Consider the following 21,035-nt stretch of genomic DNA (forward strand, 5'->3'; position numbering starts at 1 on the left):
CTTCTTATCCTCACCACAGGATCTTTCCTCTCTGATTGTCTCATAATGCTTGTCCCTAAATCCTCCAGCAGTACACTCTCTCTCTCAGCTCCTTGCCTCTGCTTTCCAGCTCCTCACTCGCACTCCTCTCCTCTGGCTCCTCCTCCCTGACTGGGGTGAGCCCTGTTTAAACCCAGGTGCCTGATTAGCCTGCCTGATTGGCTGCAGGTGTTCTAATTAAAGTAGCTATTTCCACTGCCTTCTAGAAAGGTCTTAATTGGCTCCAGGTGCCTTGATTAACCTGGAGCAACTGCATTTGGTTGCCATGGTCCTAGGGATTTGTTAGCCTGGGTAACATACCTGTTTCCAGTACTTACTGTAGCCATCTGGCCTTGCCCACACACCCAATTAAATTTCATTTGCCATTTGTTTGCCCAATCACTTAGTTTTGTGAGATCTTTTGAAGTTTTTCACAATCTGCTTTGTGTCTTAACTATCTTGAGTATTAGTATCAATCTGACACTTTGCCACCTCACTGTTTACCCCTTTCTCCAGATCATTTATGAATAAAATGAATAGGACTGGTCCTAGGACTGACCCTTGCGGAACACCACTAGTTATTCCTCTCCATTCTGAGAATTTACCATTAATTCCTACCCTTTGTTCCCTATCTTTTAGCCAGTTCTGAGTCCATGAAAGGACCTTCCCTTTTATCCCATGACAGCTTAATTTACGTAAGAGTCTTTGGTGAGGGACCTTATCAAAGGCTTTCTGGAAATTTAAGTACATTATGTCCACTGGATCCCCCGTGTCTACGCTTGTTGACCCCTTCAAAGAACTCTAATAGATTAGTAAGACACGATTTCCCTTTACAGAAACCATGTTAACTATTGCTCAACAGTTTATGTTTTTCTGTGTGCCTGACAATTTTATTCTTAACATTGTTTCGACTATTTTGCCCGGTACCGACGTTAGACTTACCGGTCTGTAATTGCCAGGATCACCTCTAGAGCGCTTTTTAAATATTGGCATTACATTAGCTATCTTCCAGTCATTGGGTACCGAAGCCGATTTAAAGGACAGGTTACAAATCTTAGTTAATAGTTCCGCAACTTCACATTTGAGTTCTTTCAGAACTCTTGGGTGAATGCCATCCAGTCCCAGTGACTTGTTAATGTTGAGTTATCAATTAATTCCCAAACCTCCTCTAGTGACACTTCAATCTGTGACAGTTCCTCAGATTTGTCACCTACAAAAGCCAGTTCAGGATTGGGAATCTCCCTAACATCCTTAGCCGTGAAAACTGAAGCAAAGAATCCATTTAGTTTCTCCGCAATGACTTTATTGTCTTTAAGCGCTCCTTTTGATGGAACTGTCTTGTCTGCCCTGCCCTGCCCCCATAGCATATAGCTGTTCTCTGCTGGTGTCTTAACTGCCCAATAGCCAGGCGATGAATTGGTGTAGCATGTCTGAGGCTCCCCACTGCACTCACAGGCTGTTCTTTAATGCCTATGTCTGGTCCTTTCAACCTCATTGATCTAGCTCCTGGCATCCTCTGCCCTTTGGGTCTAACACTCAGCAGAGGTGGAAGGGATAGCTCAGTGGTTTGAGCAGTGGCCTGCTAAACCCAGGGTTGTGAGCTCAATCCTTGAGGGAACCACTTAGGGAGCTGGGGCAAAAATCAGTGGTCCTGGGTGTGAAGGCAGGGGGCTGGACTTGACTTTTTGAGGTCTCTTCCAGTTCTAGGAGATAGGTATATCTTCAATAATAATAAATATATATATATTAAAAAGGTGAAATTTCCCTCGAGGGCAGAGGGCAGCATAGAAGCTGATGTGGGACACAGGCCTTGTGCTGGTGCTCTGCACGGGGTGAATTTCACCCTCGAGTGTAGGTGGGGAGGTATATCTGGTACTGGACCAACTTCTGCTGGTGAGAGACAAGCTTTCGAGCTGCACAGAGGTCTGGTCTATACTGCAGACCTATATAGGTATAATCATGTCACTCGGGGTGTGAAAACTCCATACCTAATGCCCCCATGTAGACAGCACTATGTCAGCAGGAGAGTTTCTTCTGCCAACACAACTACTGCCTCTTGGGGAGGTCTTCCACAGCAGCAGCATTTGAAGCGTAGACCTGCCCAGAGCTCTTCTGCAGCTCTGGGCCCCGTACTGGGAGCGTCACAGCTAAACGCCAGCTGGGACGGATTGTTCGGCATAATCAGCTAGTGCATTTTGCAGGGACTATGTAAGGTAGTGTCCCCTGTTAGCACCTCTGCGGTCACAGGACAAAAAGCAGAGGTTAGTGAGTTACAGATGGTTGTAATAAGCCACGGCTCCAGTGTCTCTGTTCAGCCCATAGCAGAGTTAGAGATTTAAGCTCCCAGGCTTGTCTTTTGAAAGCGTTGTGCAGGTTTCCTTTGAGAAGGATGACTCAGTTAGGGCTTATTACAACAATCTGTAATCCATTAACCCCTCTTTTTGTCCTATGCCCTGTCCTCCCTGCTCCCAGCCTCATCCAACGTGCATGGGAATACGTAGCAGGTTCCCAGACTAGTTTTCGGAGTCCAGGCTTGCCCTGTCTCGCTGATCAATGGTATTGATGTGCACAGAGCCAACCACACGTGGCCGGTTACATCTGTCCAACCTAACTGCAGTCAATGGGGTAGCAGAGTCTTATTTGCCTTGGCCCTTCCGCCATACATCAGTGGCAGTGTACACCCAAGCCAGGGCTGGTAGGGGAGCAGGGTGTCCGTCACAAAACTCCGTGTGAGGCTCTCCTGGGTTCAGAAGTGTGGGGCTGGATTCTCAGTGGGAACTGGCACAGGAGCCCTACGCTGATTCACTGCAGCTGAGAATCTGACTGGTGGTGTCTTTCTCCCCCTGCCTGCTATTCCTACCCCTTATCTCTTATTGCAGCGCAGCTCAGTGCAAATCTAGGGAACCAGGCAGGGTGTCAGGTGAATCTGTTCCCAGTCCTGGGGTGTCTGACTCCCCAAGCTACGATGGAGGAGGAAGAGAGACTGGCCGTATTTCCTCTACAGCTGCTCCAAGGAACTCATTCTGCCACCTGTTGCGTTACTAGTTCAATTGAGGGGAAGGCAGGAGGGTTTAGTGCCCAGATCCCTTGGTAACTGGCACATTAGGAAAACACATGTAGAAAGTTCCCATAGGAAGTGAGAGCAGTGAAGTAAACCTCTCTTAGTAAGGATAATATTTGCCCTGTCTCTAGTGCCATTCAGCAGTGCATCTTAAAGCAAAATACCAACATTAGTCCTCACAACCCTAGTTCCAGACAGGGAAACTGAGGCACTGAGCAGGTAATGTAACATCTCCATGGTCACATATTGAGCCAGTGTCAGAGGTGAAAGTGCTGGCTTCCGGTCCTTGGAGCCAGTACACGTCACGCCTTGAATCCTCGAGGTCGGGGGACCGTGAGTGACCCATTTTCCCCAGTGAGATCATCTCTGCATCCCCTCAGACTGACGCTCAGCATGCAGGGCTGTGATCCCGAGTAACTAGCTCCATGTTGTGGCCGGAGAGCTGGCCCCACCTGTCTTTTACAAAAGGGAAACCAGAGCACAGGGAGGGGCGGAGACTCAAGGCCACGCAGGGAATCAGGAGCCGAGCCCGTTATAATCCTGGAGTTCCCTGCTCCCAGCCTGCCAGTATCACCTGAACACGTGAGCTGTCTTAAGCCATAAACATCCATAGACGCTCTAAGCAAAAGCAGCTCCCTAGGTGCGTGCAGGACAACTGGGAGACATCAAGGACGCTTCGAACGATTCTTGTGCAGCAGTGAAGTAGAGAGAACCTGCTCTCCAAGCCCTGGAACCTCTGGGACAGGTGTTAAAACCTCCTGGGAGGTATTCGCTGGGAAGTGTGAGAAGTCACAAGCTTCGTGTCAGAGAGAATTTCCATATCGGGAACAGAGACACTGACCACCAGCCAGAACACCCGACCCTCTGAACACCAGCTCCAGGCCCCAGGACACGCCATGCGGAGCTGACACAGGAAAGGGCAGGCTGTGAGGGTGAGTGAAAGCCAGCCCCATTCCCAGAGGTGGTATCAGTACAAGGCCCTACAAGATGCTACTGCTTGACCTGTCCCACAGGGATAAGGCCCAGAGTTAGTAACTGCAAATTTCCAGGGGAGCCTGGCACAACGTCGGCTGCTGTGAGAATAAACCTGAGAAAGGGGCAGAACTTCTCCTTCTCAGCCAGTCGCCCAGTGTCCCCCAGGAACGCATCCAGCCCAGTGTTCGGGGAAGCAGAGCCTCCTAAAACACAGATGCAGGAATGAAGGAAGCTGGCTGGGGCAGGTCTCAGGCACATATTCACTTCAATGAGCTCACATCTCTTTTCCAGCTGTAATTATTATGGATCCTTGTAATCTCTTCCACCTTCTCCAGGGACTTAGCCTGGACCCCTTGCCAGCAGCTCTTCTGCTGTTTACCACCTCTCTTTGGTCCCTTACAAGTTCCCTGCTGTAGACTAAAGGGGGACCTAACTCCTCAGTGCCATTTCAGTGACTTTGGCTTTTCTCCCTCCCCATACATCTGATGGCTGCGTGTGCAACATCTCCCTTGGCCTTGAAGGTGGATCTTCTCACACGCTGCTCTTCCACCACGACCAGAACCAATCTTTGTTCTTTCTGGCCTGGGCTTGCTGCCAAGTTCTGCCCTTTCTCCACTGAGCACAAGTCAATGGTTCCTGGCCTCTGCGGTTTGCTCATCTGTTACGTTAACGTGGGTTTTCAGTGAACTTTCTCTAACACTTGGCACTCCCAGAACAGGAATCAACGGGGAGCAACAGACTGGATGATGAGTGGCGCGGCTCGGGGTTGATTCTACGGCCTCTGCCATCCTATGGAGGCTTCTGAAAAGGAAAAGTCCCAATTCACCCCGGTGTACCTCCAAGGAAGTTAAACGTGGGATGAATACAGCCCCAGAGCTCAGGGTTTGTACGTGATGCTAAAGAGTCAGAGGAGATGATACGGATCTGGGCACTGGGTGGTAAAGGATTTGGATCTTGTAGGTGACTGCACTGACTGATTGGAAATGCAGAGCAATGCAAGCAAGCGAGGGGATCTATGCTCAGTATCCCTAGATGTCGAGCACGTGAGTGGGATTTATTGTGATAAAATCACTGAAATCACCCGCTCAATGAGAAGCTGCAACTAAAAAGCCAGACCAGATGCTATGCTGCATGGATAGAAGAGGAGCAAAACCAAAGGATGTGGTAGCATGTAAGGCTCTTGTGACTCCCACTGAAGCACTGCAGGACCGGGTACCATCCAGCTACCTTAGGAGGGTGCAATCGGGGAGGGTTAGGAATTGGGATTAAACGGAGGAACCTGGGCAGAGCTACATCATGCAGAAGGTAACAATAACCATACGGGATACATTGTCAGCAGGAGCGGGATGCCACGTAAGCTCAGGAGACACCTAGATTTACTCCTGGGGAAAGTGGACAGGTCTGCAGAGCAAACTGGAAGCTGGGCTTTAAATCCATGACCAGGGGATAGGGATTTGGGTTGAGATGATCTTTCCCTGCTCTTAAAACTTCCTGAGCCAAATTCACTGGGTGCGACTTCACGGATGTCGGTGGAGTGGCAGCAGGGCAAGTGCTGGGCCTGTGTGTGAGAACCTGTCTCTCCTGCGCATGGGCTTTCTGGTGCGTTATTAAATTAGACTTCTGGCAGAAGCTTTTCCCGCAGTCCCTGCAGGTAAATGAGATCATTTCTCTGTGGGCTTTCTGAGGGACAGTGGCAAGCGCCTTCTGTGGGAAACCATCCCCACTTTCGCTGGGTAGCGTCACTGGCTCTTGGGAATGGGTTTTCTGGTGCACCTTGAGATAGCGCATGGAGGAGAAGCTTTTCCCGCAGTCGGTGCATATACTCAGCAGCACCCTGCTGTGGATCTTGAGGTGGATTTTCAGAGACCCCTCTGCAGTGAAGCTTTTCCCACACTCCGTGCAAGTGAAGGGCCGCTCCCCTGTGTGCATTCGCTGGTGGATCCGCAGGTACTTGGCAGTGAAGCTTTTCCCACAGTCAGAGCAGGTGAACAGGCCCTCCCCTGTGTGCATCCGCTGGTGGATGCGGAGGTAGCCCTTCTGGGCGAAGCTCTCTCCACACTCCGCACAGGTGAACGTGGTCTCCCCTGTGTGGCTCCTCTGGTGCATCTTGAGATATCGCATGGTGGCAAAGCTCTTCCCACAGTCACTGCAGATGAAGGGGGTCCCGTCCGTGTGGATTTTCTGGTGTATCTTCAGATAGCCCTTGGTAGTGAAGCGCTTCCCGCACTCGGTGCAGGGATACGGGGTCTCCCCCGTGTGTAGCCTCTGGTGTATCTTGAGATAGCCCTTGGTGGTGAAGCTCTTGGCACACTCGGTGCACGTGAAGGGCGTCTCACCCGTGTGGATTCTCTGGTGCGCCTTGAGGGAGCCCTTGGAAATGAAGCTTTTCCCGCACTCCAGACATGTGAACGGCCTCTTCCCCTTGTGCTGTCCCAGGTGTATCTTGAGGTAGCCCTTGGACGTAAAACTCTTCCCACACTCAGTGCAAGCAAAGGGCCTCTCCCCCGTGTGCTTCCTCTGGTGGACTTTGAGGTCCACCTTGCGAGTGAAGCTCTTCCCACATTCACTGCACAGAAAGGGCCGCTCCCCCGTGTGCTTCTTCTGGTGCATTTTGAGATCCCCCTTCGATGGGAACCGTTTCCCACATTCAGTGCATGGAAAGGGCTTCTCTCCTGTGTGGAGTCTCAGGTGGATCTTCAGATATCCCCTCTGGGTGAAGCTTTTCCCGCACTCAGTGCACGTGTACGGCCGCTCCCCCGTGTGGATTCTCAGGTGGATCTTCAGGTCCCCTTTCTGAGAGAAGCATTTCCCACACTCGCTGCAGGGAAATGGCCTCTCCCTCTTGCGGTTCCTCTGTCGTATCAGGAGATCTGTCTTCTCCACACAGCTTCGCTTGCATTCCTGACGGGCGTCTGGTCTCTCTGTCACCTGGGCTTTCTGCTGAGCCGTGCTGTTTGTGGATATCCCTTGCGTGTTCCCTGCAGAGTTTCTCTGCATTGTCTGAAGTTTGCTCTGACTCAGGCAGTTTTTTACCTTCACTGAACTTTGGGAAACTTTCTCTTCAGGTTTTACTGAAAAAGTCTTGACTGGAAGCAGGTTTTCAGCATCTTCCTCCTGGTTCTTCTCCTCCATACCTTCATTCACAATCTCATCATCTACTAGATAGAAAACAACAGACCAGATGTTATTCCATGTGATGGTGGCAAAAGAAATGAATCTCATGTAAACAAAAGTTTCTATTAATTGCAAACTCCCAGGGGCTGTCAAACCTCCCTGGGAGAAACAGAGCTGGAATCTTGCAATTATCGTTATATTTTATTTGTGTGATGTGGACAGGCCAGGTCCCTGCTTGGGCCCACGTCTCAGCTGGGGACTAACAGACACACAGCTGGAGTCTGGCTGGGTTTGTGCCCTGGTTTTTAACAGGTTGCACTGAAGTTGGTACTCATGCTCTTGCGTCACCATTGGGAGTGTTACAATCTGTATAGCGGCAGAACTTAGGGATGCATTCAAGGACCAGGATCCCATTTTACCAGGCACTGAATCAGAGACGTCAGACAGTCCCTGCCCCAGACAGCTCCCACTCTGGACACAACAGCTGAGGGAGACAAACAAATGGGGCTACAGGGAGGGAGGGGGTGAGATACTGAGCACGTGGGCACACAATAAGCAGCAGTCTTAGCTCAGCATCTGCCTAGCCACTGTCAGAGCATGGCTGGATGGGCCTCACTGCAGCCGGGCTCCCTCAGCAGGGGACACACAGGAGGAAAAGCTGCTGGTCGCCCCCACCCCCGAGTTTCTGGGAGATCACTCTATGTATTCATTGGTAGCCCCATGACCTTAAAATTAACCCCAGGCTTCCATGATGCTGGTACTGTCCTGGGGAAACTTCACCTCCCCTCCGCTGAGACCAGAGTCTTTAAGGGGAAGCAGCTTGATCATCGATCCTCCTGCTGGCTCAGTCCCTAGCTAGTCACTCAGCTCCCATTCCCTGCCTGCCTCACTGCTCGGCTACCTCCACTTCCCCTTGGGCATGCCTGTACCCAGCCGCCAGGTCACAGGCTGGGGATAAAGCTCTATCGGCTTCCGCTCAACTCTGCCAGCTCTGAAACTGGCTCTGGAAACGTAAAAGCACACGGAAGTTGCCAGGCTGCATCAGACCGTCATCTATCCAGTCCCCTCTCCTCTTGGCCTGTGACTAATCACACGGCTCCAGGGGAAGGGGCCAGGACCATTACAATACGCTGCCCGTAGGGAAAGATTGTTCCTAATACCCTGGGGGTTGACTTATGCACCGCAAAGGGTTTTATATCCCTTCTGTTTCCACTCCTACCAAACGTACCTGGCGCTATGCCCATCTGTCAGGTGCCCAGTCACATTTCGAATTCGGCTCGGCTCTGTGGCCTCTGGGAGAGCCTGTGGCATTATTCACTGCGTGAGGGACTGGGAGGGGACGTTCACCCACCCAAGCCCTGAGCAGGTTAATGTGGCCAGAAAGAACCAATGAACCATACCTGCTGCAGCTGACAGGGAGTCAGGGCTTGAAAGACCAAGCTGGGGAGGAGCTGGGCTAGGGCTGTAAAGCCAGCTGCGGGGCTGGCAGTCATTTACTGGAGGCTAAGGAGGAAGTCCAGGGGGGAGCCAGCCCTGGGCTCGGGCCAAGAGAGGTGAATCTGCCACAGGGAGCGGAGGATGCTCTCCTGGTGAACCCAGAGACAGACCAGGAGTTGGGGCAGGGGGTAGGGAACAGGGACTGAGACTGAGCAATGCTGGACTGTTTGTCAGAGGGTCCCCAGGCTGCAGGCCGCCTGCGGTTCCCTGACCTGCCGCTATGGAGTGGCCCAGGACCTAGAGGTGGGTTGGGAGATGTTCTGAGGCAGCTCATCTGGTCAGACTTTGCTACTCTGGGACGGGGGACTGTGCAGTGACCAGGCTGCAGGGGCAAATCACAAAGAGGAAGCACTGTGAGTCGCAATGAGAGAGCAGGGGCGGACGTGGGGGGCCCATATGGGGCCAAAGCTAACTCCCAGGCCCAGCCTCAAGGAGGTGCACTTGGGCTGAGTGCAGCCTTTCACAGGTACCTTTCGATTCGTGGCACACCCCTTGTCCTTGTACCAGGAGAAGTTATGATCCCTACACACACAGAGCTGCCCGCATTGCTCTCGTGGCATCTGGGTAGTGCTGTGAGGTTCAGACGGGCTTGGGGGGAAATGGGTCCTGCCAGCGTGGTTCAGGAAATGTGGTGACCCATCTCAAACTGGCTGCGGTCCCAAGCGTTGCTTAAATCATCTGCTCCAACAGCTCTAGCCATCTCGAACCCTGGTACTCTTCCCCAGCTCCAGCTGTCCGTTCTGTCTTCCAGCAGGAACTCCTGACTGCCTTCCCTTGCATTCAACGTCCGGACCAGCTCAACCCCTGCCTGTGGCCCAGCCTGGCCCCTGCCTGTGGCCCAGCTCGGTCTTCGTGTGAGCAGGAGCAACCGACTCAGAGGAGCAGCACCTACTCAAGAAATTTGCTTCTACCCCTCGGCACCCTAACTCCAGCTCTTCCCTAATCACCTGTCTGCCAGCTCCCTCTCTCCCCATTTCCCATTCTCTTCCCTTTACCCAGCATCCTAGGCAGGAACTCCTGCTCTCTGAGCACCCGAACGCCACAGAACCCCTCCCTCCAAACTCCTACACCCCTCTGATGCGACCCTGAGAATATCAGGGTTGGAAGGGACCTCAGGAGGTATCTAGCCCAACCCCTGCTCAAAGCAGGACCAACCCCAACAAAATCATCCCAGCCAGGGCTTTGTCAAGCCTGACCTTAAAAACCTCTAAGGAAGGAGATTCCACCACCTCCCTAGGGAACCCATTCCAGTGCTTCACCACCCTCCTAGTGAAATAGTGTTTCCTAATATCCAACCTAAACCTCCCCCACTGCAACTTGAGACCATTGCTCCTTGTTCTGTCATCTGCCACCACTGAGAACCGTCTAGATCCATCCTCTTTGGAACCCCACTTCAGGTAGTTGAAAGCAGCTATCAAATCCCGCCTCATTCTTCTCTTCTGCAGACTAAACAATCCCACTTCCCTCAGCTTCTCCTCATAAGTCATGTGCTCCAGCCCCCTAATCATTTTTGTTGCCTCTGCTGGACTCTATCCAATTTTTTCACATCCTTCTTGTAGTGGCGGGCCCAAAACTGGACACAGTACTCCAGATAAGGCCTCACCAATGTCGAATAGAGAGGAATGCGCACGTCCCTCGATCTGCTGGCAATGCCCCTACTTATATAGCCCAAAATGCCGTTAGCCTTCTTGGCAACAAGGGCACACTGTTGATTCATATCCAGCTTCTCGTCCACTGTAACCCCTAGGTCCTTTTCTGCAGAACTGCTGCCTAGCCACTAGGTCCCTAGACTGTAGCAGTGCATGGGATTCTTCCGTTCTAAGTGCAGGACTCTGCACTTGTCCTTGTTGAACCTCATCAGGTTTCTTTTGGCCCAATCCTCTAATTTGTCTAGGTCCCTCTGTATCCTATCCCCACCCTCCAGTGTATCTACCACTCCTCCCAGTTTAGTGTCATCTGCAAACTTGCTGAGGGTGAATCCGCATGGGGAAGTGGAGCGTTCTGATCAGTGTGCCGGCTGGCTGGTCTGTGCCCGCCCGGCTGGTCTGTGCCCGCCCTCAGTTACAGCCTGATCATTACCATTGCTATCAACTGGCCTCAGCGTCCAGTTATGCCACCCGCTTTCTGATACCGATAACCTTTTCTTCCAAAGGAAAGGAAAATGGAGCCATTGGGGTTCTGGCCATCACCGTGTCACGTGGCATGGCACCATGGGGGAGGGGAGGAACGACATCTAATGTGTCTTTTAAAACCAGTTTCTCTTCCAGAACCACAAGTACCGAAGTGCCTTTACTCATAACACTGCAGCCATTGTGTGACCACACTGGAGGGCAGAGTTTAGGTGTTCTGAGCCTTCACTGTATGTTTCTTACCTTAGCTGCTTTAGATTTAAGCATAAACTTAGCTTTGAATTCCCTGGATTCAGAACTCCTGGTGTGGTTTACAACACCCTATAGTGGTTTATCCCCCTAAAGTTATCCAGGTAGGCACCAGCTTAACTGCAGCCTGGGGTATTTTGTCTAGGAAATGAACAACACTTAAAAATGTGACTGCAGGGCCTTGCTAGCAGGTGCTTCCCTGCCTGTTCATTCCTCCAGGAGCTGAGAATTGTCAGAGATACAATTCTCACACACTCCATGCAGGGAGAATCCCACGCAACTGTCTGGGGACCTGGCTTTTCATGTGCCGCACGGCCCCCAGTAGCACAAACATGTCTCTTTACCTAGCGAGGTGACGAGCTCATAATTCTCCTTCATCACGTCCCAGTACAGTTCTTTCTGCCATTCCACTAGCTCCTTCCACTCCTCTGGCGAGAAATAGACTGCAATATCCTCAAACGTCACTGGGGCCTGAAATCACAAATTGTCACCATGTTAGCATCTTCTGTGTCAGCAGCATCGTGCCCCTTACAGCCCTCACCCTGGCCTGGGGACGGCGCATTTTCGAGTCACAGTGATAATCCACTCACTGCTGACAGAATTTAGGAGTTGCCATACTAGGTCCCTCGTCCAATACCCTCTCTCCAACAGCTGCAGTACCAGTTACTTCAACAGAAGTACAAGGAACTATGTCATAGATCATGAATACGCTGCTTCTAGGGGAACTGTCTTTGTGATTGTTATCAGCTAGTGATTGGTTCAGGCCCTGAGGCAGAATTTATAGTTTTCACAATTATATTTAATTATCCTGTCTAATGTAATGTTGGATGTTCCCATTAAACATAAGTGTTTAATCTTTTTCTGGATTCTGTAAAGCTCCTGGACTCAATATTGCCATGTGGCAATGAGTTCCGCATGCTGATTTTGCATTGTGGCACGCTGTATTTCCTTGGTCAATTTTCAACTTCTGCTGCCTTTCAACGTCACTACATGTTCCCTTGCTCTTGCACTGGCCAAGAGATAAACAGGAGCAGTAAATTTACCTTCCCTGTGCCTGTCAGTTCTTCTACCCCTATCCTGTCCTCTCTCATTCATCTCCTCTCTAAATTAAACAGTCTCAATGTCGCCTCACTCACAAATCCCTCCTGGCCTCTAATTTGCCACCAGTCCCTGACCTCCCTCTGTATGTGCTTCTGAACTGATGGGACAGGCTGACCTGAACTGAACACACTATTCAGGGCAGGGCACACCCCGACACATGATGTCCGTTATAGCCTATAAGACTAACCTGCTTGCTTGTGTGGATGGATAGATAGATGGATAGATAAAGGGGGTATATGGAGATTAGATAGATAAATAGATAAAGGAGGTGTATGGAGATTAGATAGATAGATAGATAGATAAATAGATACATAGATAGATATCTTTTCTTATAGTTTAAGTATTTGGGTCATTGTAATAGGTTTATAGATTTACATTAAAGTGTGTTTGGCCGTAATGCAAGGGACCTACAGGCCATATCCGGTAAGTTAAGCTAAGGCAAAGTTAGCATATCGATATTGAGACCTTTTACTCAGAGAGCAAAGTTGACCTTTATCTTGTTACCTAAAAAGATGAGTATCCACGTCTATGTCCATGGCCTTTTATCTAGACCAATAGACAATGGAGAATGGCGGGGGAGGGGGGCTCAATGTTGTACCCGCAGACTTAACACGGACACCACAAGAGACTGATGTGTGTACATACCTGTCATCAATACATATGTGCATATTAGCCTATGGGGTAAGTGCACCCGAACATTTCTGTGGGTGAGGAAAGACATTTGGGCATAAGAGGAAGGATTTCTGGCATTTGCCCTATGAAAGAGGTGACCCACCTCAATAGAGTCTGTCCAGTTCTCACTTTACTCTGTTCTCACTTACTTCCTCCACTTTCTCTCGCTGGAAGGCTGCTGCTATTAAGAGGCTGTATTTGTTCTTAAACTTGATGTTCCAAGGGGACTAGGCTAAGCTCGGTTTCCCAAAGTTTTATTCTTAGTTTGTTTACTAGGTTTTGATTTAAGTTTAAGTTAGTCAGGTAAATCCCAGTCAGCTTTAATAGCTCGTAGCATTTTCTAAGCACTGCATCCCTCACTCAGGAATTGAGAAACCTGAACCACAAGGCTGGTCCTATGTCTCTAACCACCAGGTTGTCAAAGAAGGAGGTGAGTATATTAACCAAAGCTTTGTTGCATATAATACTATATTATCATCTGTATCTTTTGAATAGCAGTAATGTAATCGTAACTTTGTAACTCTGGGTATTTTACCATTTACTTACTATTACTGATTTTAATAAAAAGTCTTTACAGCTACATCTGTCTCAGTGTGAGCTTTCTGTCATACTCCCGGGGGGCCTTTATAAATTCTGTGGAGCCTGATTCAGGACAAGAGCTTTTATCTTCTGATCAAACAGACTGGCGAGCCAAAAACCCACACTAATAAATATTGATGATAATAATTATTAATATTATTATCAAAACCAAATAAAATTAAATTAATAAATTAAATTCACATATTATCAAATGAATATGATCAGTACACCCTAACTCAGGCTACACAGTGTGGCATCTGCTGGATCATTACGAACTCTTTGTGCACACAAACAGCTCACAGGCTTTTCTGGGCTGTCCGCGGAGCAGAGATTGCCATTGCTCTGCTGCAATAACACCCAGCTCTTTGCTGAGTGGTGACAATTGACCTAGAATCCTGACATGTGAATAAATAGCTCAGATGGATCTTTCCAAAGGGCCTTGCTCTGCATTTGTTAGCAGTGAATTTCATCTGCCATGGGGTTGCCCATTCACCTATCTTGGCTAGGTCTTTCTAGGTCCCAAGGGCGCCATTTCAGATTTTGGTAGGGGGGGGCACTTTAACCATGATTCCTGGGCTATGTAGCACTTGAAAACTGTAACTTTTTGGCAGGTAATTTAACAATTAGCTGATAGGAGCCCTGTATCTAATTCCTTTTTTAAAAAAAATAAATAAATATTAGACCCACTCAACTCTAACAACAACATGTTCTGATATATTGTGGCAAGTCACTTAAGGGACACTGGTTAGGTTTAAAAATTTAATGTCTATTCTTACTTTATTACTAACTCCGGAAAGAGAGAGACCCTGTCAGGACTCCTGGGTTCTATCCCAGCTCTGGGAGGAGAGCGGGGCTTGTGGGTTACAGCAGGGAGCAGATACATCAGGATTCTACATAAGAACATCAGAACGGTCAGACTGGATCAGACCAAAGGTCCATCTAGCCCAGTGTCCTGTCTTCCAACAGTGGTCAATGCCAGGTGCCCCAGAGGGAATGAACATCCCCTGCGTGCCCAAATGGCACCCCTGCTAGTTCCTCACAGTCTCCGCTAATCTTGACCAACTCTGTATGTTCGCTGTGGTTTTTGCCACCTGGCTGCTCACCCATTTTCCAGTTAACGAATGACCACACTAAAAGCCAGCCCTAGGTAGAACACTGCGGCATGCGCCGTGCCCCCATGGCCATGTTGATCCACAACAGAACCTTACCCCTTTGTGACGTTATTGATACAATCTGGCACCAAATCTTGTGCAAAGAGGGTCATATAAGGTGTCTAAGACCAGATTATGGGTGGCTGGTTAAAATTATGGTGTCTATATGTATGTATCACTTTGTAATTGAAGTTATGAGTAATGGCTCTATACTATCTGTATTTTAAATTTTAAACTCGCTTCTGGGAAACGTTCCAGACAAGTTGGTGTTAGCTCTGACTAGCCTGCTTGATGGCCCATTAAGGACCATTAGCTACACAATTAACCCATGGAGAGAAGGTAGATGCGCCTTGTAACTCAGCAAAGTATGCAGGGATTTGCCCATGTGACTCCAGACTCCATTTTGCTGTAATTTTCCACATAAGGACAAGAGGTTCTACACCTTGGAAAATCTATAAAAGGCTGATGCCTCATCTCCATCTGGTCTTCAATCCTGCTTCTTACCTCTGGAGGGACTTTGCTACAAAACTGAAGCTCTGACAAAGTACTGATGACCCATCCAAGCTGTGCATGTACTCCAGAGATTTGATTTTAACTTGCAGTTTACTCCATCACTGCTACAAACCTGGACTAAGAACTTTGCCATCACTGTATGTAATTGATTCCATTAATCAATTCTAGCTCTCATCTCTATCTTTTCCTTTTATGAATAAACCTTTAGATTCTAAAGGATGGCAACAGCGTGATTTGTGGGTAAGATCCATTTTGCTGTAACTTTCCACAGTAGGAACAAAGGACTTTCTTACACCTGGAAAAGTCTATATAAAGCGAGGCCTACATCTCCATTTTGTCTTCAATCCTGCTTCTAACTCTGGAGGACTTTGCACAATCTGAAGCTCTGCACAAAGGACTGATGACCCATCCCAGCAGGGGAGTTCTCCAGAGACTGGATTTAAACCTGCAGTTTACTCATCACTGCTACAAGCCTGAACTAAGGACTTTGCCATTACTGTATGTAATTGATTCAGTTTAACCAATTCTAGCTCTCACCTCTATCTTTTTCCTTTATGAATAAACCTTTAGATTTTAGAATTCTAAAGGATTGGTAACAGCGTGATTTGTGGGTAAGACTCTGATGGTGTGAGGAAGGATGCACAGTGTTGCTGCTAAACCACAGCGCAAGGCACCAATCTCCTCTCCGGTGTGCATTACCCGGCGCTGCTGCTCTAATCATGACTATGTGTAACCATTAGATGAGCGATGTACCCTCACTGCTCCCCTACTATATTTTGACCCCACCCACCGTAACCCCCCCATTGGGGACATTACAGACGTATGTACTATATGCTAACCCATAACCAAATACCAGCGTCCCCCCATACTCTGTATGTTGCCCCGATGACTAAAGACTGACATGCCAAACTCTGTGTATCATCCTTATTTAAATATTCTCTAATAAACATATTTGAATTGACCTGGGTCTGGGGCTTGGTCCTTTGGGATCGAGAGAACCTTTTTCTTTTACTGGGGTGTGGTTTTCATAACCATTCATCCCAGACGGGTGGACTGGTGGGATACTGGAGACTGGAGTGTCTAAGGAAATTGGTTGTGTGACTTGTGGTTAGCCAGTGGCGTGAAACGAAGTCCTTTTTGTCTGGCTGGTTGTTTGCCTAGAAGTGGAAAAAACCCAGCCTAGGGCTATAACTGCCTGTTTAAGGAATTGGTCCTGAATTGGCACTCTCAGTGGGTTCCGCCAGAACCGCATTGTCACCACCTTGCTCCAGGACTTTCTAGAAATGCCCTTAGCAGTTTCCAGTGAGGGACTTCTGACAGAGGCTTTAACCACTCCCACAAACAACACAAACCAGTTGGTCTTTACCAATTATTTTGCTGAGACATTGGAGAGAAATCACCTTCGTTTCCCCATAAAATTTTCAAAGCTGCATAAGTCAATGTTCAGATAGTAAACTTTTGAAAGAACCACCTAACGTTTTGTCAGAGTTGTGAACATTTCAGAGTTACAAACAACCTGCATTCCCGAGGGCCGTAACTCTGAGGTTCTACTGTACTGATTACCTCCTGCATGAGCACCCAGCTGGGGAACAGTCCCCTCGGAGGGCAGCTGGGCTCTCTGCAGCAGTGAGGCAGCAGGGAAGGGAGCTGAGTGACTAGCTGGGGACTGAGCCAGCAGGAGGATCTTCCCCTTAAAGACACTGGTCTCAGCGGAGGGGAGGTGAAGTTTCCCCAGGACAGTACCAGCATCATGGAAGCCTGGGTTAATTTTAAGGTCATGGGGCTACAATGAATACATAGAGTGATCTCCCAGAAACTCGGGGGTGGGGTGACCAGCAGCTTTCCTCCTGTGTGTCCCCTGCTGAGGGAGCCCGGCTGCAGTAGGCCCTCCAGCCATGCTCTGACAGTGGCTAGGCAGATGCTGAGCTAAGACTGCTGCTTATTGTGTGCCCACGTGCTCAGTATCTCACCCCCTCCCTCCCTGTAGCCCCATTTGTTTGTCTCCCTCAGCTGTTGTGTCCAGAGTGGGAGCTGTCTGGGGCAGGGACTGTCTGACGTCTCTGATTCAGTGCCTGGTAAAATGGGATCCTGGTCCTTGAATGCATCCCTAAGTTCTGCCGCTATACAGATTGTAACACTCCCAATGGTGACGCAAGAGCATGAGTACCAACTTCAGTGCAACCTGTTAAAAACCAGGGCACAAACCCAGCCAGACTCCAGCTGTGTGTCTGTTAGTCCCCAGCTGAGACGTGGGCCCAAGCAGGGACCTGGCCTGTCCACATCACACAAATAAAATATAACGATAATTGCAAGATTCCAGCTCTGTTTCTCCCAGGGAGGTTTGACAGCCCCTGGGAGTTTGCAATTAATAGAAACTTTTGTTTACATGAGATTCATTTCTTTTGCCACCATCACATGGAATAACATCTGGTCTGTTGTTTTCTATCTAGTAGATGATGAGATTGTGAATGAAGGTATGGAGGAGAAGAACCAGGAGGAAGATGCTGAAAACCTGCTTCCAGTCAAGACTTTTTCAGTAAAACCTGAAGAGAAAGTTTCCCAAAGTTCAGTGAAGGTAAAAAACTGCCTGAGTCAGAGCAAACTTCAGACAATGCAGAGAAACTCTGCAGGGAACACGCAAGGGATATCCACAAACAGCACGGCTCAGCAGAAAGCCCAGGTGACAGAGAGACCAGACGCCCGTCAGGAATGCAAGCGAAGCTGTGTGGAGAAGACAGATCTCCTGATACGACAGAGGAACCGCAAGAGGGAGAGGCCATTTCCCTGCAGCGAGTGTGGGAAATGCTTCTCTCAGAAAGGGGACCTGAAGATCCACCTGAGAAGGGTCAGAACAGGGATAGGAAAAGAAGAAGGTGGACACTAAGACCCAGTGGTGCCCCAAATTTTCAGGTGCCCTACGCAGCTGCCTATGTTGCCTATGCCTAAGGACGGCCCTGCGGGCAGGGCTGGGCCAGGCGGCTGGGGGCTGCGGCCTGTGGAGGGCAGAGAGGTCCCTGTGCAGTTCAAAGTCGTAGGACAGTGAAGCTGGGCGAGCTAAGCTGGAAACATGCAGTTATGGGGCAGAAAAAAATGCTGCTTTCCCTTTATTTTATTCTAGTAGTTTATGTTTAACATAGTATTATACTGTATTTGCTTCTCTTTTTTAGGAGGGGGGGGGTCTCTGCTGCTGCCTGATTGCATACTTGCAGTGCCAAATGAGGTGTGTGGTTGAAGGGTCAGTTCGTAACTCTGGTGCTGGGAACTCTGAGGTTCCACTGCACTGGTACAAGCACTGACATTTTGGTTTAACCCAATCATCATGCTGGTGAACAAAAACGAGCAGAAATGTGTTTGCTTTTAAAGCCAGGTGCCTGGGCAGGGCAGAGAAGAAAAATGTGCTTCACCTAAACGGCTCCTGAGGTGCAAAACCTCCAGGAAGCTCAACACACCAGCACGAGGGAGTGCAAAAAGCCCCAGAGGCTTACGTTCCGCAGGGACTGGGGCACCTCTGGACACAGAAGAAGCTTGAGGTGACCAAGCTCCCAATTGCCTTCAGCTGAGCCAGGCAGGCTCCCCCAGGCAGAAGGAACACGGCAGTTCCGCACAGTGGGGCGCGCTCACCCACGGTGCACATGCAGCATAGATGAAGGAAGCACTCAGCAGCCTAACCAGTGATCCAAATCTGCACATATCCGTGCCGTGTGGGTGAGCAGAGGTTGCTATGAGAACCTGAATTCTTACTTTGCCTTGCATAACTTTTGCGCAGCCAACAGAAATTGGGCTCAACGAATCTTCCAAGCCTCAGGGCGTGCTGCAGGCCTTGTCTCCCTCTGCCAGCCTTCTCCCAACATACTAATTAACTGCTCCCAGCACTGCTTGTTCTCGGAAATAACCACCTCAGAAGGAAGAGGAGGGCAGCTTGCGCCTTCCTAGGAAGTGATATGCTTGTAAGTGTACCCACTGGTGCCTGGGGGCTCTAGTAACAGGCTCCTAGCAATATGAATAGAATTCGTTTCCTGACTGTTTTGGTCTTTACCCTGAAGTTTTGCTTTGCTGTCTAGACAGATCAGTGCATAACATCAAATGAACTCACCAGAGGCCAAGTTCACGGCGGTGGCTGTGCACCACAGCGCTGGCCCTCCACACATTGGTGCATTGTCAGCCCTACGTCATATCTTTGCCCAGAGGAATCTTATTGTTGGGTGGCTCTAAGACCCGTGCTTTGGGTAACCAAAATTCTTCCAGCTGTCACAAGGCCGGTGCTGGCTGTCATGAAGCCTGTGTTTTTAGCCGGTGACCAGTATATCACATGTAATCAGCCACCGGTCAGAGTGTCCAAAGCAGCACCAGGGAGCCCGGTGGGCATTGCTCTAATCAGGGCAGCTTAGCATCAATCCAGAGCATGGCTTTCTGCTCACAGCGCAAACCTCCAGCCACCCAATGCTGCAGAAATGGGCCCAATTCCCGATGATGCAGATTTTCAGGAGTGTCGAGTGACTCTGGCGGTCACACTTGTGATACATTAAAAAGCCTTTTTTTCCCTCTCCAAAGAGAGGGGGCGCAACTCCCCGGGAAAACCCGGCTCCTTTACAGAGTCTCCGTTGGGCACTCACACACTGAGGTGCCCTGAATCATGACTTGCTTATTAAAATCTCCCCCCAGGCCACGGTCCAAGAGAACAAGGGACAGTTAGCGTGTCAAAGAGGGAGTAGGGGCTTAGGCAAAGAACATGACCCAGGACGCACGGGCAGGGGTCTCGGAGATGGAGTCATTTTCCCCTGGAGCACTGAGCAGGAATCATCCATTAGGATTTCCCACGATCTCTCTCCCATGGAAAAAGACCCCCTGGACCCTAAGGCCAGAAGGGACAATTGTGATCATCTCTCTGACCTCCTGCATGTCGCAGGCCACAGAACCTCCTCCACCCACTCCTGTAACAGACCCCTCACCTGTGGCTGAGTTACTGACATTGTCAAATCATGATTTAAAGTCTTCAAGTGACAGAGACTCCACCATATACACTAGTTAAACTTGCAAGTGACCGTGCCCCATGCTGCAGAGGAAGGTGAACCCCTCTGGTTCCTGCGCTTTAGCAACACGCAAAGGGCTGGCTGCTGAGTCCATCCTGCCAGGGGACAAGCGCCAGCCACTTCCGCGCATGGGGAAGGCTCTCCGCTCCCAGCAGGCCCAGGCCCCAAAGCTTGTGCACACTGGTTCCTTGCTTCAGACACATGGGCATTTCCAGGGGTGCCCCAGAACGGGCAGTCCGTGCCAGTGAGAGGGCACTGCCAGCCTTCGGAGGCACAGGCCAGGCAGGAGCAGCAGCTTGTCTGGGGAACTGCCGCCCCCTCCCACACAGCGGGCCCTGGCCAGGCCAGGAGAAGGTCGCTGTCCGGCCCCTCTTTCTGGTGGATTCGGAGTGGGGCTTTCAGTGCCAGAGCAGCTCTGCTGGGGGCTGTTTACATGGGTTTCCAGGAAGCTGAAGCCCAGGCTGGTCCCAGGGGGAGCCACTCAGCTCCAGCAGCAACTGCTCCCCACTGCCCGGGGCCGCACCGGGGCAGGTGCTTTCGGAACCAGGGGGGCCCTGGGCCGGCCCGGGGTGCTGCTCAGCGGGCGAGTGGGGGGGGGGCGGCAGAGCAGGGGTTCGGGGAACCTAACGTGCCAACGCGGCTGCCCCAGATCCCAATGCGCATGCGGATCCAGCAGGCGCTGACAAGCCCCCTGCCAGTTACCCCACCTGCAGAGGGGTCGCACAGGGCTCACTCACTGCTCTTCGAAAACGACAGCCTTTACGAGGACAACGGCACCCTGGGCCGGGCCAGGTCGCTGCCAGTCACCATCGAGATGCTGAAAGTGTGAGTACAGACTCTGTGCGTGCGGGAGCACTGATGGGTAGGGGGGCAGCCAGGCACACAGCAGCCTGCACTGTGGTGTGGGAACGCTGCGCTCCATAGCCTAGGGCAAGACCCGTGATTG

The 21,035-nt window shown here is 50.1% G+C and overlaps 1 protein-coding gene across 2 annotated transcripts in view; it reads right to left on the bottom strand.

Annotated features, from left to right (window-relative positions):
- Positions 1-19,606, bottom strand: part of LOC116827940 (uncharacterized) — a 27,293-nt gene extending 7,687 nt beyond the window's left edge. The window contains exons 1-3 of one of the 2 annotated variants that reach the window (XM_032785849.2): positions 18,801-19,606; positions 11,388-11,514; positions 5,069-7,212 (exon numbers count right to left, since the gene is read on the bottom strand). In XM_032785849.2, coding sequence (XP_032641740.1) covers positions 5,414-7,212; positions 11,388-11,514; positions 18,801-18,812 — 1,938 coding nt within the window. In that variant the 5' untranslated portion in view covers positions 18,813-19,606 and the 3' untranslated portion in view covers positions 5,069-5,413. Of the gene's footprint in view, positions 1-5,068; positions 7,213-11,387; positions 11,515-18,800 lie in introns of those variants that run through there. The other variant, XR_012655148.1, reaches the window with a different exon arrangement.
- Positions 19,607-21,035: the final 1,429 nt, after the last annotated feature.

The sequence above is a fragment of the Chelonoidis abingdonii genome, chromosome 2 (genome assembly GCF_003597395.2).
Source record: "Chelonoidis abingdonii isolate Lonesome George chromosome 2, CheloAbing_2.0, whole genome shotgun sequence".
NCBI lineage: Eukaryota > Metazoa > Chordata > Testudines > Testudinidae > Chelonoidis > Chelonoidis abingdonii.